Here is a 17,629-nt window from a genome sequence, read left to right on the forward strand (position 1 = left end):
TTTTACTTATTTTTAAAACTTGCCTTTTTAAAGACACATATGGTAAATCATCTGGGACGTCTGGGGAATCAGGAGATTCATCTATAAGCTGATCCTGAAATTAAAACACAAGATAACGACATAATAATGAAATATAATACTGCAATAGAAATTCAGCAGATACTCACAGTCTTATTAGTTGTATTATAATCGGGAGTTGGTGGGACAACTGCTATATTGGGCACAGGAGATTCGGACTTTATTGAACCTAGACTGCCTGGTCTTGAATTGACCGTATTTATGCTAGTTGCAGATAGTTCAAAATGTGTCCTTTTAAATGGCTCAACTCTCATTAGATGTGCTGCGGGATTAATAGCAGAAAGACCCATTAACATAAGGGGACCTAACTCTGAATCTTCATCAGATAATACGTCATTTGTGTTTGCATTTATATCTTCAAGCATTTCGGTTTTTTTACTTATATCGCCATTCATTTTGCTAACAGCTGATATACCCATTCTTGGTGATCTTCGAAGGCCTCTTTGTATCCTGTAGTCATTATCATCTTCATGCATTGAATCGTCGTCCAAAAAGACTGATGAAGTTCGTAGGCGCGTACCGACGTTTTCTCGTTTGGTTATTATATTCATGCCTAACACCTTATTTAATACTGTTTCAGCTTTTTGTCTCGTTCGTTCATCTTTTCTTAAGGTAGCTGGTGAAGGATAAGCTGATGTTTTCGTTCTTGATAACGTTATGCTTTCTACACATTTAACCTCGTTTAAGTATTTCTCTTGAGCTATAACACATTGCACTTGGTTAGCTATGTTTGAACTGGAGGTTCTTAAATCGTTTGAACTAGAGTTAAATACCATTGAGCTACATGTTGTGTGGCTAGTGGACATAGGACTATTTCTACTACTAGAAGTGGGACTAGGTGACATAATTGAATGTTCTTTTCTCAGTTCCAAATGGCTCTTTGTATGACTGTGACTTCTTGTGATGCTTGTATTCAAAATCGGTGAATCTGTTTTTAGTTCATAGGATTTTGATTTGAGCATCCTTTGACTTTGTTCTATTGAATCAATAACTTTCATAGCAGCCTTAGGGGCATCTTCAGGGCGTATCCTAATTGCACCTTTACGTTCTAAGTGAGAAAAATGTTTCTGTTTACGGTTACCACAGTTTGCACTACAAATGCTAGTATTACTTTTAATTGAGGCAGAATTTTGAGGTGAAGTTTCGGCTTTTGGCTTAGGAGGTACTGATGGTTCTTTTTGTGATATTAACGGACTATTTGGCTTGGATAAGCATTTTTTGTGACACTGCCGGCAGACCGGAATACTATCAACTACAACTGGACTCGTTCGGACAGTTATCTGAAAGAAAAGTATAAAAATATTATCCAAAGCTACTTTTTATTATGTATAATATTTACATTAAAGTACCTACCTGACTACCAGAATTACTACTTTTGGATGGACTTCTGTCATTTTCCTTCTTTTCCACACGATTAACAACAGTACTTTCTCTATTTTCATTTTTCGTATTATTCTCTATAAGTTCTGCTACTTCTAAAAGATTTAGTTCTTTTGATCTCTTTCTAAGCTCTTCTACACTCCACATCTATAATAAACGTCATTTTATCTCTTTAATTGTGCTCTTGTAAGTATTAAAATGACTGGATCGAGAAAAATTTATGCGAGAAGATTTTCGTGCAATAGTGTTAGGTATAGTTTTGCTTTTGTACTTTTGTGCAAACTTTAACATACTGTACTTTCTTTTAGATTTTATACACTTATTAGACGGATGCAGAACTGACCTCCATATCTGGCTCTGGGGGGTCTAATTCCTCAGCCTCAGGTAACTGAGTCATCCATCTCTGCAAGTGTAAGGTGGATCCTCGACTCCTATTACTCCTTGGGCCTTCTACGGCACTCCCGCCTCCTCCTGTTTGCGTTTCTGCTGAGCTGCGTCGAGTCTAAAATATTTGCGTTAGCCACAGATTATGGACATATTTCCGTTATTATAAAGATTCACGTTTTATTTCCTTCCATAGTGATGTTCCTATCATTAATATCAATAATTAAGAAAGGTTGCTATTAAAATAAAATTTCTTTTTCCTCATAATATTACCTACGTCATCAATAATATTTATAAAGTAGAGATCAAGTGGATATTAGGAAGATAATGAGACTGTGCAAAAGTATAATGTGCATTTCATTTTTGTGCTTTAAGCTTTCATTTACACAGTGAATGGCTTTCAAATTTCTTTAGTAAGATATTATACGAGTAGCTTTATTACGGAAGTATTTTTTATACTAGTTAATTGTACTTACCATTTTTACTTACAAAAATTTGTTTCTGATGTAGGTATTTTATTTACACTTTTTTGAATGCAAAAGTGTTCCTTATTCTTACATACTGCTAGTTTAGAAAAGCTTTAATAATTATTATTATTAAGAAGTATATAGTACAAATAAATAACACTAGTGCGTTACACAGAAAAATGGTAGATAATTTCATCGTAGATAATAGCGCATAAAACTATTTCTTCCTTCAAAACATCGATAGCGTCTCTATAAGGGCTCATAAATGATCGAAAATAAAAAAAGTATTACCACTGACAAAGTCACTTTATTCACCGATCATTAAAAATTTCTGCTCCGATCTAAACAAAACATCCAATTTTTTATAATAAATCGATTATTATACGTTGAACCCAGAACAATAAGTAAATGGCTTTCTCAAAATTATCATTCTTTTCTTCATTACCTAATAGACTTACTATACACAGCCAAAGACATCGAAAATTATTGATTCTAACTACCAAAAATTTCGCATTAAAAATTAGGTCATAATATACATTTATAAAAATCCCGGACGTAGGTTATGTGAACATTTTACGATGCTAGCGATTATAATAGACGCGCATTTCTATTTCTATTAAAATACAAACATGGACATAGGTTAATATGTGAGCATTAAGTTGTTGAAAAAGCAGTACTACAATATTTGACTTAACACAGAAATATAACACCAACTACCATTTTTCTTTGTAACACATTTTATTCTAATGGCAATGCGTTATTTTAAAAAGCGAGGCAGAAACAAAAATGATTCAGTGAAACTACGATGGATTATGAAACGGATTTCGCAACTAATCGCCAAATATCCACATGACCTGTACAATTTTGCAAGGTTATGTACAGATACAGAGCATTAAGAGTCTGTACATCGAAATTATTACTAACAATGTGAATAGACTTGTAAACAATAAAACTAACAGTGCCAGTAAAGAGTCAAATGAAGTCAATAGTGAAGGAGATGCTGGAGGATCTAACACTTCATCAATAACAAAACGTCATATGAAAAGGACGGAAGACTCAAGAAGCAACGATGGTATTAGAAAACTATTACTTCGAAATCGTATAAATATTCCTACGATTGGTACCCTAAAGTTACATTTTTGACACTGAATCCTATATTAAGTTAAATTGTAAAATGTCGGCATACATACTTGAGTATTTATATGAGAGTTACAATAACTCAATGTAAGTATAGTACTTACTTTCAGTTCAGTTCTGTTAAATTCCTTTTTATCTACCCAGTTATATTGCTTCGAAAGGGCATTAGACTTACAACTAGATTATATTTATTAATAGCCAAAATACCGAGATCTGGGAATACTGTTAATGTTTCAAAATGTCTCAAAATGTTTGCCACAACCTTAATCTTAATTCTGAACTAACGTATAAGCAAATTTAACAATCCAACAAAGTTTACACGTCTTGCGTCACATATTTACACAATTTGAAAATGCCAATTGGGTGGTATTTCTCAAAGTCATATACAATTTTGGAATAGGGGACCTAAACGATCCAAAAAATAAATTGCAGTCCAGGGACATACTGCAATTGTATATTACCTCTTTTCACCATAAATCCGGAGGTAGTATGCATTTACTAAATCCGGATCTGACTCCGCGGATCAAAGTTCTAGATAGGCAGGTGGAGTTGGTCTCTCTGGTAGTGCGACACGAGGTAGAAGAGGATCTTCTGGTAAGAATATACGTTCCTCCACTGCATGTTTGTAAGAGGGATCTACATCTAAATCAGCCAGAGCTAGATCAGCTTCAAAGGATTCCCATTTACAAGGAGTCATTTCAGAATAATCTTCACCTCCTTCTGAAGTGAGCTGAGCGCTAGGAGAAGCGGGTACCTCGTGTCTTTCTATACTTGACGTGGACACAAAATGAGAAGAGAATGTTTGGGAATCCGCTGGTGAAAGATTCGCTGAAGGGGTTTCGGGAGTAGGCGCCGTTCGCCAAACTGTGCTAAGAGGTCCTCTGCAAGGTTGTGGTTGTGGAGAAGTGGAATTGGGTCTGACATCGAAACTGACTCGTACTTCTTTTTCTGGGCGCTCTTCGACGAGCATATTAAGGTGTGAACGGTAGGAACTTGCCGGTAGAAGGGCAAGGCTTGAATGTCGTTGTATGCTGGACCCGGATACCTGTCTCTGTTGGGAGTCGAGAGTTGCCAGGCTGAAGGTCAGCTGTGGATCGGGCGAGTCCAGCGGTGAGCCGAGTGGTGTCCCTGACATCGTGTGTGCCCGATAGCTGGAATACAAAAAAATGATTTAACTGTCACTCTTCATTTTACAATGATTGCAATAAATGAGCTACTCTACCAAAGTAAAATCTTAGACTTCATCCGTCTAGATTCAGGTTTTATAAAGATTTAAGTTTTGCAAAACCAGCATTTCAAATTTCGCAGCGCAAACGGTACCCATCATCTTTTTAACGGTACCTACCATCTTTATAATTATGTTCAAGAGCTGTGACGCATGACGTCACACGGCTTGGTAAGCAATTGTGTTTTCTTAGTAAAATACATTATAATTTCAATCCATGTGACGTCACAGTCGGAATTAACATGGCGGCTACGTTATCATGCGTTTTGGATATTTGTAGAACAGATAAAAAAATGAAATCTTTAAAATTTTATAATGAATTTTACAAACTGAAATAGAATTTTTTTGCTAATACTATCTTGTTTATACATTTTAAGATTTTTCTCGCTTGGTGTAAAATACAGTATTTGAATTGCATGTTGATCTATAGACAGAGAAGATGAAAAAATGCTTTGTTTGCGTTATTGTATGAACTTTGGTTTGATCTTCTTATACTGTAGGTATTGTGAAGATGTAATATTTACATTTGTCTCTGCAGTAAGCTCTGCCACACAGCCTTTAGGTCAATGGAAGGTGCCCTCAAAACGATAGGCCTTGAGCGCGCTGGGGTCCGCGGAGCACATGACACTAACGGACTTTCACCACCAGCTCGACCCAAGATTAGCCGGAATTCAGTCGCTGAAATGTAAATATTAAAACACAATTTACAATTTGTAGAAGAAAAAATAAATTCTAGAGAGCAAAAATTTTTATCATTAGAAATTAGATGAGTAGGTACTATCCTAAATAACATGATCACAATGATTATTAGAATTATTTTGCATCACAGACTACATCAGGTATAATAATATTAAAGCCCTATTGAGGCATAGTAATTTTTGGGTTAGTGGGCCGGTGATCATGAAGATGATGATGATGAATTAAAAAAAGATAACCTTTTTTCCTAACATTGAACTGAGCTTCTGACACCGTCCCCAACGCGACTGGCTCTTCTGTTACAAAGAGGACTCGATCCCTTGACACAGTGGCAAATAGCAGCAGATCTGAGAACAGTAAGGCCCAGTACGGTCGGATTGTTCTGCCTTCCACTCTTGACAGCTCTCCGCCAAATATCCATTGCCTCCCTGCTGTGCTTAAGACGAATGGCTACAAATTAACAAATCTTATTAGTTTCCTGTTGTATGACCTCTTTGTTTAATTCTTGACAAGGGCAATTCGGGAATTAATTGTTTCCAAATTGTTCCTGCTTGGCACCCTACGCCAAAACCGTGACACCAAGCGATTTAGCGTTCTAACATAGTCTTGCGGCCGGCATTGAGCCGGCAGGGATAAGTCGGGATGATGGCAAGAGACCTGCTAGATTGACGCTGGATCCTCGGAAACGGGGACGGGTGCTAATGTGGGACACATTGGCACCTTGTCATAATATCAGGGAGACAGCATCAAGACTGGGAGCCGCAGCAGAAACAGGTGAAAACGGCAAGCGGGGCAAGTTTGCCTCTCTTATCGAGAGTTACATTTTGTTCCGTTTGCCGTGGAGACCCTGGGGCCATGGAGACTTAGTGCAAAATTTTACGAAACATTTCACCGCGGTTAATAGCCTCATCTGGTGACAGAAGGGCTGGCTCATTTTTTGCGCAACGGATCAGCCTCCAGTGTGGAAATGCAAGCAGTTTTCTTGGCACCAGTACGTGGGCATGATTTGTATAGTAATTAAATAAGGCTGGCTTCAAGTTTTATTGTAATATTTTCATTAAAAAATCGGCCAAGTGCGAGTCAGGCTCGCGCAATGAGGGTTCCGTACTACACTCAACAGTCGCATTTTTTCGACAGTTTGCAGGATAATTCAAAAACTATGATACATAAAAATAAATAAAAATCTGTTTATGAATGCACAGGTGAAGACCTTTCATATGATACCCCACTTGATATAGTTATCTTACTTCGAAAATTGAAAATACTAATTATTAGTTCATGACCACAATTTAATTTTTTTTGTGTGATCTAACCCTAAATTCACGGTTTTCAGATTTTTCCCCAAATGTCAGCTATAAGATCTACCTACCTGCCAAATTTCATGATTCTAGGTTAACGGGAAGAACCCTGTAGGTTTCTTGACAGACATACGGACAGACAGACAGACAGACAAACAGACAACAAAGTGATCCTATAAGGGTTCCGTTTTTCCTTTTGAGGTAAACCCTAAAAAAACTTTAAGTTGTTTTAGCATTTGTGATAGTTACCTTACATCTAGTGAACACGAGTCGACTCTCAAGGTCGGCCACAGACAACAAAGGTTTTCCATCTCCAGCGAGCCCCATCAAACCCGATCCCGCTGTCACATCTTGGTAACCACACTGAAATTATCGAAGAGCATTTTTATGAATTTGCTGGCTTGAACAAAGGAGATTTTTTGTTTTGTATGATAATATCATCAACTTATATTATGATCTTCCTTTATTTATTCTTTGAGAAACAGAAAAACGGCGTCTCATCTTAAATACAGCTGTGAAGTGTCTTAAGAAGAACTTGAACGCTGTCAAGTCAACAGCTGGCAAAAGATCTTTCAGATCCTCATTCAGAACAGAGTTGATTGGTTCTCGCGACTTCATCCGTGTGGACTAGATAAATTTCAAACCCCGTTTTAACCCACTTAGGGTAAGAATTTTGAAAAATCTTTTATTAGTGGACTTTACAAAGAACACACCTTCTAAATTTCATGTCTCTAGGATGTAGACTGATGTTCAGGCTGTGCGTTGATATATATAAGTCAGTCAGTCAGGACATTGAATTTTGTTGATCACGATAGTGATTGCTGCTTTTACCTGCAACTGTTCCACAATAACTTGAAGTTGCTTCTTTTCAAGCTGGTCGTAAGGCCCTGTCCCACTACAACTAGCCGCTGCTCTCATTAATCTAAGTAGTTCCCGAAATTGCTCCAGTGGTTTGTGGACTAATGACGTAATATCTGGCCTTCTTCTTGGAATTGGGGGGCTGGTGCAGAATCTTGAGAATGCCCCACTGGGGTCTTTTGACTTTTTGACCTGTTGCAAAAATGATAACGTACATTTCAAACGCGCAAAGGGTTGCGAAGCTAAAGTGGCAATGGGCAGGGCACATAGTTTGAAAAACCGATAGACTTTGGGGTCCCAAGGTGCTAGAATGGCGTCCTCACACCGGAAAGCGCAGCGTTGGAAGACCCCCCACTAGGACAGACGATATCAAACGAGTCGCAGGGAGCCGCTTGATTCAGGCGGCGCAAGACTATGGTGTGTGGAAGTCCCTACAAGAGACCATGTCCAGCAGTTGCAGCATGTCTATCGGTTGATAATGATGATGATGGTGACTTTTCAAAATCCTATCCAATATTTTGTTTCAATGCATATAAACCGTGAAGTTGCATGATGATCTATCGAATTGAAATCGATGTAATTGGTAAAATTGGTAAAACAAAACGGTTTATCGTTTTTTTACTTGCAAACACATTTTTAGCAAGATTACTCACCAATACGCAATCAGCTCTTTTTAGTCCCAGACAATATTTCTTATAAAGACTAAGGAACACAGGAGCCTTTTGTAAATATACAGCGAGAACCGTCGACGTCTGTATTTCACCATCATCTTGAACTATTTGGTCCAAAATATCCTCTGATAGCCTAAATATCTGTAAATAATTGACGCTTAGTAGCAATGTTTTAGAAGTTAGAACTAATATCAGCTATGGCGACTTATTCAACTACTCAAAATTGTTCTCTTATTACGATTAGAATTGAAAATACCATTAACACGGCTTTGGCCTAAATTATAACTTGTAATAAAGAATGTCGATAGGATAAGACTTTTCAAACAATAAAGCATTAAAATCGAAGTATTTCTTTGTAGATCGAAAACATTTTTGTCAGATATTAAGTAATTGGAACAGTATTCCAAATTGCTTTTTACTGTAGAAATACTAACTGGGAAAGATCAAATATCCTATAATGTCTATTATTTTAAATTAAAATTATCACTTAGCTTTGCTAGTAATTATTGCATATTGTGGCACCATTCAAAAACATCCCTTTCGCTCCTTTATTTTAACCATTCCTTTTGCCAAGGTTCGTAATTATTCAAAAGTAAGTAAATTGTTCTGATCAATAATTATTTTTGATTATAATAAAACTTACTGAAAGTTATTTCTATTCATTGCGACCTACCTCTTCAATATTTTGAAACAATAACTGATGGTCGCTTGGAGCAATGAGGTCTGCTCTTTCAGCTAAGGGTGAGACGAATCGGACAAGGCCAAATTGCAGGCAGGTCGCATAATGCTGTTCCCTTGCTACTAGCGCTAGAAGTGCTCTTTTCCTTCCATCTGTTGCTAGGCCTGTGGTCTGTGGAAATTCCAGTTACAAAATTGACCACTTTTGTTGGTTATAAGCTCAGTATAAATAATATTGTAATACATGTCGATAACTATAATTTGTAGTCCTTCATATTTTGTGGTCCGTAGATTTTTAGATGCAAGTTTTTTTAGCTCGAGGATGCTCTATTCTATTATCTGCGTACCCACGTTATTTTGATCCCATAATAATTAATAGGTAAAATAGCATAAATATTTATTACAGTGTGAACGAAATAGACACTCAAATAAAAGAATGACAAAATTGAGTATAAATGTGGGTAAAGGGTAGGTGCAGGAACAAAAAATAAAACAAACAAAATAATTAAGTATAAAGCAATAAATTTATTTGCACTTAATATTAAGAAACATAAATTAGAAAAAGAAACGAAATAATGATAACAGGAACCAAAATTTTCATGAGTTACGAAAATAAAAATAAGACACGAAATCAAAAATGTGTTTATACACAATAAACAAAATAATACAGTAACACAAAAACCTAAATCTAAAAAGACAATACCTACACGAAATTTGAAATAACACACGACCGGCTAAGACAAAATAAATAAAAACTGTTAACAAAATAAATATTAACAAAAAACAGCAATCTTAAACGTAACGATTCCCCTTTAGTTCATAAATTGCTATATGTTGATCATAATCATTAGAATAAAATAGCTAAAGATGTAGCTATAACTAATTACAATAGCCATTTAGACTTTAAACCACTCTGTGATAAAATTAAAACTCTGTACACGCATCAAGACAAACTAAATTAAGCAAATTTAAATCATAGTGGAATGTATTGTGAAGTTCTTGTCACTCTAATGATATCTGCAAAAAATAACAGTAGCTATAAAACTGTACATGATTGTAACAGATAAGGAAAAAAATAAAAATATAAAACATCACACTCTTAAAAACTAAGATATAAATACTACGCTACGGATATATTCCATTATCTACGACTAACAGATCAAACTACATCAACACTAGCACCAGTTGTCCAAAAATTCGAATTTTGACCATAAATTTAGAAAATCTTTACAAAATTTCAATAGATGACTAGTATGAATTCATATCAAAAATTAATTCGTTGGAACGAGCATAGGTTTTCTGTTGAAATATTCTAAAATTGTTGAACATACTAGGAAAATCTGTAAAAATAAATAAGTTGATTAAATTTCGAAACAATAATTACAAGTCACCGATGAAATAATACTTATGAACTAAAAATTTTTAGAATTTAATTTTTGTCAACCTATCTCGTCCAACCATCAGTGAAAAGTTTGGAGAGCCAAAACTAAACTAGACTATGATGCCATTACCGACCTCCTTAGAAAATGTAACTTGGGGCAGGTGTAGCTTGCGTCTATCCAGAGACTGACTGGTAGAGGAACAGGCCGTTGGAGGCCTGGCGGCTGCTGCAGGTGAAGATAAGGCCGCAGCCCTCGGGGATCTTGGAGCCGGAGGGGGCGTGGATTCTGGTGCCGGTATGGTGACTTGAGTTAGACGAGGCTTAGCTCCAACGCCATTTTGTGGTACGCGTCTGAAGGTCTCTAAGTTCAAGGTCTGTCCTGCTGCTCTAGAATCAGATAATGAGTGAAAAATTAAAAATGTGTTTCGTAACACTACGATAATGAAAGCACTTATAGCTAGTATACAAAATCTCATTTATAAAAGTTGTTTCTAATACATAGTTAAAACAAGTGGTTATTTTAAAATGAACTGATTTGTGAACTGAACTGTGTTGATGAATTAGGTTTACTAATTAGGCAGGTTATTTAATACAGGTTATTATTAATGTTATGAATCTAAATTCTAATGCCGACGATGCAGTAAATAAATCAGCTAGAAATTCAGGGTAATCTATAGATTTTTATGACTTATAAGTCATAAAAAAGAAAATATTTGGAAAGTTTAAATCGTACACTCACTTGACAAGGTTCCTGACTTCTTCCTCTGAAGCGGTAACTACGTTCTTGTTACCAACGAACACGATGTAGTCACCAGCGCGAAGACCAGCTTTTTCTGCTGTTCCTCCCGCTGCTACTCGTTCTACTTTAGGGGGGCGAGTCCAGACGACCGTGAAACCAAAACCACCACCCATTCCTCTTACTAACCTGTGGAGATGATTTTGAAGTTAATTCAGAAAATACCGATTTTGCAACTGAATATTTTTTGAAAAATGCAATGCTGGATTAAAACTGAATGTACATTCTAACCGAGCGACTACAAAAAAAAATCGGCGCAAACCAAAAAGGGGAAAATATACAAGTAGAAGATAACAAATTTGGCGCCGACATCAAAAACTACCTGGTAAATTGGTTTGAAGTACTTCATAATTAAAAATTGTTTGTACTTCTCAGGCACGCATCTCTAATTTTCGGAAGTTATATTATGCGAGTTTTAAGCTATATTATATGACTTGCTTTAACTAGCGGTGATGGAAAACATCGTGAGTTTGAGAGTTCTCCATAATGTTCTCAAAGGTGTGTGAAGTCTGCCAATCTCCACTTGGCCAGCGTGGTAGCCTATTACCAAATCCTATCAGGGAGGAGACTCTGATTCTGAGAGCACATCCGAGCTTGGTAGTGAGCCGGCGATGGGTTGATGATGATCACTTACTTTCTAGTAGTCGTAAATGGTGTCCGTCCATTTCGTTGTGTCTTGCGCGGTGCAGCGGGGTCCTCAGGAGGGTCGAGCTCCAGATACCTGAGGAACAGGTGCTCATCAGCCTCACGTTGCAACGCTGCTGCTACTTGAGCTTGATTTGTTGATGGGCCGTTGGATGCTACACCTGAATAGAAAATAAAGTATTTAATAAATATATAAGCGGGCTTGTAGTTTCTCTACATAATCATAGTTTAAAACAGAAATGAGGAGTTGCCTAGGAGGACCAAAGTAACTGAAGTAACAAAAGGGGTTGTGAAGCTGAAGTGGCAATGGGGAGGGCCCATAATGATACTATTATTGTAATCCAAAGTAAAACCACTCATGTGATAGTTGGAAGGAGCCGAAAAATCCGTTACCAATTTCAATGGAATGACAAACTACAAAAAAATAAATATATAAGACGCTTTTGAAAAGCCGATGGTAGTGACGATTAAAACATAAAATGAATTGAAATAGTTTTCAAATGACGGCGTATAAATTTATAAAAGTGGGAAAGATATTTTTCACGACACTCGATCGCTTCATTATCGCGAATTATTCATCATTAATGAGAGCAGTAAAACTTGTTGAATTCTAGATTCAGAATGATACCAAGAAAACATTGATCATTACTTAGTTTAAACATTAGAGTGGTTTTTTTTCTTGTTCATTTTAAGCTTTTTATAAACAAAATATGAAGTTTTTGTTAATTTATAGACAAGCACGTGGCTGTAATCCACATATTATCACCCCCGCTGTAATAGACCTGCTGGCAAGTGATGATGTAGCTTAAAATGAAGCGTGCTAGAAGATGCCTATTCACTCTTGACTTCCAATAAGAAATCTTTTCATATGTAACAAGTAACTAAACTAAGGTTTCTGTTTCATGATTAGTCGGTATATTTGAGTCTGATTTGAGTTTGTGGCAAAAAATTATACTTATATGGACGTGATCAGATCACAATGCATGACACAGTCAAGTTCCTTCCAAAATTGTCAAATATCAGACCTGAATCACATCTGATCTTAACCCCACTCTTTTGGATGTAACATTCTATCAATTTGGTTTTGCTCGTATAAAATTGTAGCCCATGTAACCCGGATCACAATAACCAATCGATTGACACCTGATTCATCAAAATCAATAATATTGTTTAGACACTACGGTGGAACACACAAAGATCAACAACAGTACGTGGTGGATACAAACATACATACATAGGCACATTGACAGCTAAAGTTATAACTAGAGACCGGATTATATGCAACATAAAAAGCTTGTTATATGCATGCAAATATGCATGAAAAATGCTTGAAATATGCACGAAAATTAGCAGAATATGCGAAATTAAATGATAAATTTTAGGAACCCCCCAAAAAAATATGAAAAAAGTAATAGGTGGAACCGACTTTGTAGTAGGCGAGCGCGACGTTCTTCTGTCTCTTTCATTTTACTATCGTAACTGTCAAAACGAAAGTCGCACGCGGCTACTGACTGCGTTACGAAATGCAGTAAAAAGTCACAATTATTACTCAATAGCTAAGCCCTTATATTTTGTGACTAACGCAGGGTGAGTGAAAAATATTGTAAATATACCGATAATATGCATCATAACTAGATCTTAGGTAAAATATGCTATTACCGCTGAGAATGGCTAAAATATGCAAATGCATAATATAATCCGGTCTCTAGTTATAGCCCTTCCTTCTTGCTTTGCCGTATTAGGTAAGAAATTACCTTTGTCGGAACTTTCTTTGGCGCCCTCATTGGTGCTAGTCTCAGTGTTGTCCGTGGCCATCTTGCGCCGCTCGGTCACGCGCCCGTCCTGCGCCGCGCTCTGGCGCCCCTGCTGCAGGAAGTACGTGCCGGAAATGTCGCTTTTAATCGCATCTTTCAACGGAAACGAGACGCATCCTAGAAACTCGCTCCGCCTGTAACAAAGGAGAAAACTTGATTAGTATTCCAATAACGATGTTCTCTTGACAGAGTTTGAACCGCGGCAGCCAAATAGAATAAAGAAAAGCCAATTACAATAATAATTGTCCATTATCGGTTGGTGACCACCAATCACATGGAATCGCTTTTCATATGAAAAGGCCGCCCCTTTTAATTTTGGGTAAATAAGCCCTGTCCACACATTCGTTTCACCCACCCTTACATCATCCAACCATTTGCGTCTTTAACGACCTGGAGCCCTTTTGCCTTCAGTTCTTCCTTCCAACTTTTCTTGAAATGAGAATCGGGCTCCTGGGTGGTGGTTGGGTAAACCAAAGAAAGCAAGCTTCCTCCGCATGATGGTTGACATGAGTCTCTTTCTGAACCAATTACCACGCAAAATATATTGATTATTATAGTAGACAGTAGTGCATAACTAGTGTATGCGCAAACACAGGTGCACTCTCTATTCTGTCATTCTCAATCTCATGGGTCTATTTTCTATCCAACACCTGCCTCATTCGACTTTCGCATCTCTACTCATTAACGATTTTTGCTTTTATTTAAAAAATGTTGAACTTAAGCGAAATTATCACGCCCTCACTAATCCATACTAATATTATAAATGCGAAAGTGTGTCTGTCTGTCTATCTGTCTGTCTGCTAGCTTTTCACGGCTCAACCGTTCAACCGATTTTGACGAAATTTGTCACAGAGATAGCTTGCATTCCGGGGAAGGACATAGGCTACTTTTTATCCCGGAAAATTAAAGAGTTCCCACGGGATTTTTAAAAACCTAAATCATATAGGAACCCACAGGCCACACAATAACGACGATTCATTTCAAAGTGATAAAAACTCAATAAATAAGTTGTAAGTAGAGATGGAGATCATAATGTATTTTAAAAAGTAGGTGAGTAATAACCAGTAACAACAGAAGAAACCGATAAAAGATATCTTTAAAAGTAACTAAAAGAAAATGTCAAAAAAGTAACATATACATTTATAAATATACACGAGGAATCTGATGTAAAAAAAAGAATACGTATTTGAGTTTAACAACAGATTAGCGAATTATAATTACACACATAAACTTTCTAATACAAGTAACCTAAACATAATAAAATAGAAGACCTCAATTTACCTTCCATGACTGTAATTAGATGAATAGACGATGAATAAAATATGTAGGCGTCACAGTGACTCTTCAGAGTTACATTATCATAATGTGCGGGCAAGTCCCAAATACATGCATGAATTTGGAAAATTGACGCTTCATTGTTGTTAAAGTAGGTCAAATGCCACTGACATAATGGACTTGCTCATTTGAGTCACTTTTACTGTGATGATTATTGAGTTTTTATAATCACTTCCTTTCGTTATATTAATACATCACTTTAATAATATGTGGTTTCCTCTTAACATGTTAATAGTAGAAAATAGAGTAATTTTTCGCGTCATTAAATTCGTTTCTTGATTTGGTGGTGGTGTTAATAAAAACATGAAAGTTCAGTTGTTTTCTGTTAAAAACGAAGCTCAGGTATTTCCTTTCTTCTGGCGTCTCCTTTCGAATACTGGTGTTGTCATTGATTCAGAAAGTTTTGAAATCTCTTCTAAAATTACCTACAGTTATTAAGATTCTATGTATATAGTTATATACTTTACAACATGAAGTGGTTTTGTTCAAGAAATTATAAGAATATTTTAACAAAAATATTCTGACTCATATTTTTCAAGAATGTGAGGCTTGGCACAGTAAGTATAATAGGGTGAAATGCTCATAGTTTAAATTATGCATATTCATGTGTACAGCGACCTCAACAATCGATATTTCTCTACAACTTTCACTAGTTTAGAACAAAAAACTTCGCATGTTTCAATCGCTCACAACACTTGAAGGTGAAAGTTTACGTGACCTTGCTCCTTAGGTTTCTATAATTACTAGGTCCTTGCCAAGTACACTGCGCCAAGTTTTGTTTGTATACTAACGTTGTCCTTAACCCTATAAATGGAGTTTTATATTACGCTTTTCTGATAAACTTTTGATTACGTCAGATGTTATTTCAAATCCTACTGAATTTTTCCAATCAAAACTTTAGATACCCATTGCAAAATGCAACTACTCTGATCTAATTTCAAAGCAATGCGTCCACTTCCATATATTGCTCGAAGCAATCACTTACTTGTTCAATCGCAGTTATTATCGATTCTCGTTTTTCCTTAATTCAGCGTGATGTGCACACATGGTTAAATGCAGGATGTATTCTAGTTTCAATCGTTTTTAACTTAAAGTATCATGTAATAGATGCCAATCATAAATATAACGATGTGAACGTGTCTTGAATTTCGTTACGAAGTAATTGCCTCGGTATATCATTTAGAGATTATTTATTACATTCCAAAATGGTTTCTTGCTACATAGTTTCTATTTCAAAATATTTCGGGCTTAAATTATTTCATACAAATATGTCCATCGCTTAACATAACATCGATCTCACCATAATTCTTATCTTAAACATCGATACACATATCTATACGGTGTTCGTGCTTCCCTACGGTTTCACAAAAGCTTCTAAGCATGCAAAGGGCTGTCCCAGAAAGCCTTTCTTCCTTCTCGTGACATTGGAGTGCTTTCCATGCGGACTAGAGTGACGGGGGACACCAAGCGGGAGTCACTTACGGCGATAGTTGTCACTCTTCTTCGAGAATTGGCGAGCTCCCTGTGTAGGAGGTGTCAGTTTTGTCGAGGATATCCGCTGGAAGGCTATTTTTCCTCGCTCTGGGTTCTGGAGGGTCCCATTCTGGTAGGCTATTCTTTCTGCTAAGTTGCGTGTTGCGATGCGCGTGTTGGTGTGAGCAATGCTGCCGCGGCGGCGGCTCCTCGCGTCTGGCCTGACTCAAACCAGCAACGGTTTGGGAAACGAATGACATCCCGATACTTTGGAAAGCTTTCGATCTATTGAAACATTGAAGTTTATTTTAGCAGACTTATCATGTCAAGTCAAGAAGCTCAATTTTTGAAATTAGATAGGTGTAGGTACGTTAGCCATCGGAAATTATATTGTCAGTGGATCAAAGGAAATAGTTACCGGTGCAATGAACATTTACTTTTGTAAAAAAAAATAGGATAAACTTGGAACAAACTTTTGAATACATGACTTATAAAAAGACTAATTAACTGACTGATCTATCAACGCCATAGAAAAATAAGTATCTAACTACTGGTAATAAGAATTATTACCTCCTTATTCCATGATCAACGCATAGCCTAAGCCATAAAACTTGCAATTTTGACAATAAGTTCCTTTTATAAGAAGCCTACGTTTTAAAAACTCCACCCTCGAATAGGAGATGAAATTTTTTATGAAACTCCATCTTGGACATTCGGTCAATAATGAAAAGTAAGTACCTATAGTTTCAGGATTTTTGGAAATTCAAAAATTCCGCTCAAGCGAAGCCGAGAAGGATCAGGTAGTAAATACGCAATGTGGTAAAGAAAGTACATATAAGAGTCTGATCGAGGGAAAATGATACAAAAGGAAGTTTTTGGCGTTGACCCAAAATTGTCTGTTGCCATAATACCTATCACACTGCTCAGATACTTTTGTTTGTGTTATCAAACCAATTCATGACTCCCTTTTTTCATTTTCATTCTGGAAGTTTCTAGTTGTTTGAACAATGGAAAATTAACTTAGTGGAATAGAAAAGAGATATAAATAAATAAATAAAACGTTTATTTTTCAATCAACTAGTTACACACATACATGGGTTTGATCTTAAACAATTAGTGCTTAATATTAAGAATGTTACAAGATCAAGAACTGGCTATCCTAGCTAGATTTTTAGATCTGTGTTAAATCTAAAAAGTAGTATAAAAAAGATATGTAGTATAAAGTACATGGTTAACAAATTGTATTAGAACATAGTTGAAAGTAGTTTGCCCTGTATTCTCTATGCAATTATTTGGGTTAAATGGACATTAAA

The 17,629-nt window shown here is 36.4% G+C and overlaps 2 protein-coding genes across 15 annotated transcripts in view; one reads left to right on the plus strand and one right to left on the minus strand.

Annotated features, from left to right (window-relative positions):
* Positions 1-17,629, minus strand: part of PsGEF (Protostome-specific GEF) — a 67,732-nt gene that overhangs the window by 12,450 nt on the left and 37,653 nt on the right. For 11 of the 12 annotated variants that reach the window (XR_011238587.1, XR_011238588.1, XM_034985094.2 and 8 more), the window contains exons 5-19: positions 13,449-13,642; positions 11,684-11,855; positions 10,993-11,178; positions 10,388-10,640; positions 8,868-9,044; positions 8,177-8,335; positions 7,497-7,715; positions 6,915-7,028; positions 5,607-5,817; positions 5,196-5,349; positions 4,492-4,597; positions 1,802-1,960; positions 1,432-1,605; positions 168-1,358; positions 24-94 (exon numbers count right to left, since the gene is read on the minus strand). Coding sequence is in view for 10 of the 12 variants with exons in the window: in XM_034985094.2 (XP_034840985.1) it covers positions 24-94; positions 168-1,358; positions 1,432-1,605; positions 1,802-1,960; positions 4,492-4,597; positions 5,196-5,349; positions 5,607-5,817; positions 6,915-7,028; positions 7,497-7,715; positions 8,177-8,335; positions 8,868-9,044; positions 10,388-10,640; positions 10,993-11,178; positions 11,684-11,855; positions 13,449-13,642 (3,540 nt within the window). In the remaining 2 variants the exon portion in view is untranslated. The remainder of the gene's footprint in view (positions 1-23; positions 95-167; positions 1,359-1,431; positions 1,606-1,801; positions 1,961-4,491; positions 4,598-5,195; positions 5,350-5,606; positions 5,818-6,914; positions 7,029-7,496; positions 7,716-8,176; positions 8,336-8,867; positions 9,045-10,387; positions 10,641-10,992; positions 11,179-11,683; positions 11,856-13,448; positions 13,643-17,629) is intronic. The other variant, XM_069509874.1, reaches the window with a different exon arrangement.
* Positions 1-17,629, plus strand: part of LOC117996816 (RNA-binding protein 1-like) — a 411,711-nt gene that overhangs the window by 8,529 nt on the left and 385,553 nt on the right. The gene's annotated exons all lie outside the window — the stretch shown is intronic.

Source organism: Maniola hyperantus, chromosome 4, assembly GCF_902806685.2.
Source record: "Maniola hyperantus chromosome 4, iAphHyp1.2, whole genome shotgun sequence".
Lineage (NCBI taxonomy): Eukaryota > Metazoa > Arthropoda > Insecta > Lepidoptera > Nymphalidae > Maniola > Maniola hyperantus.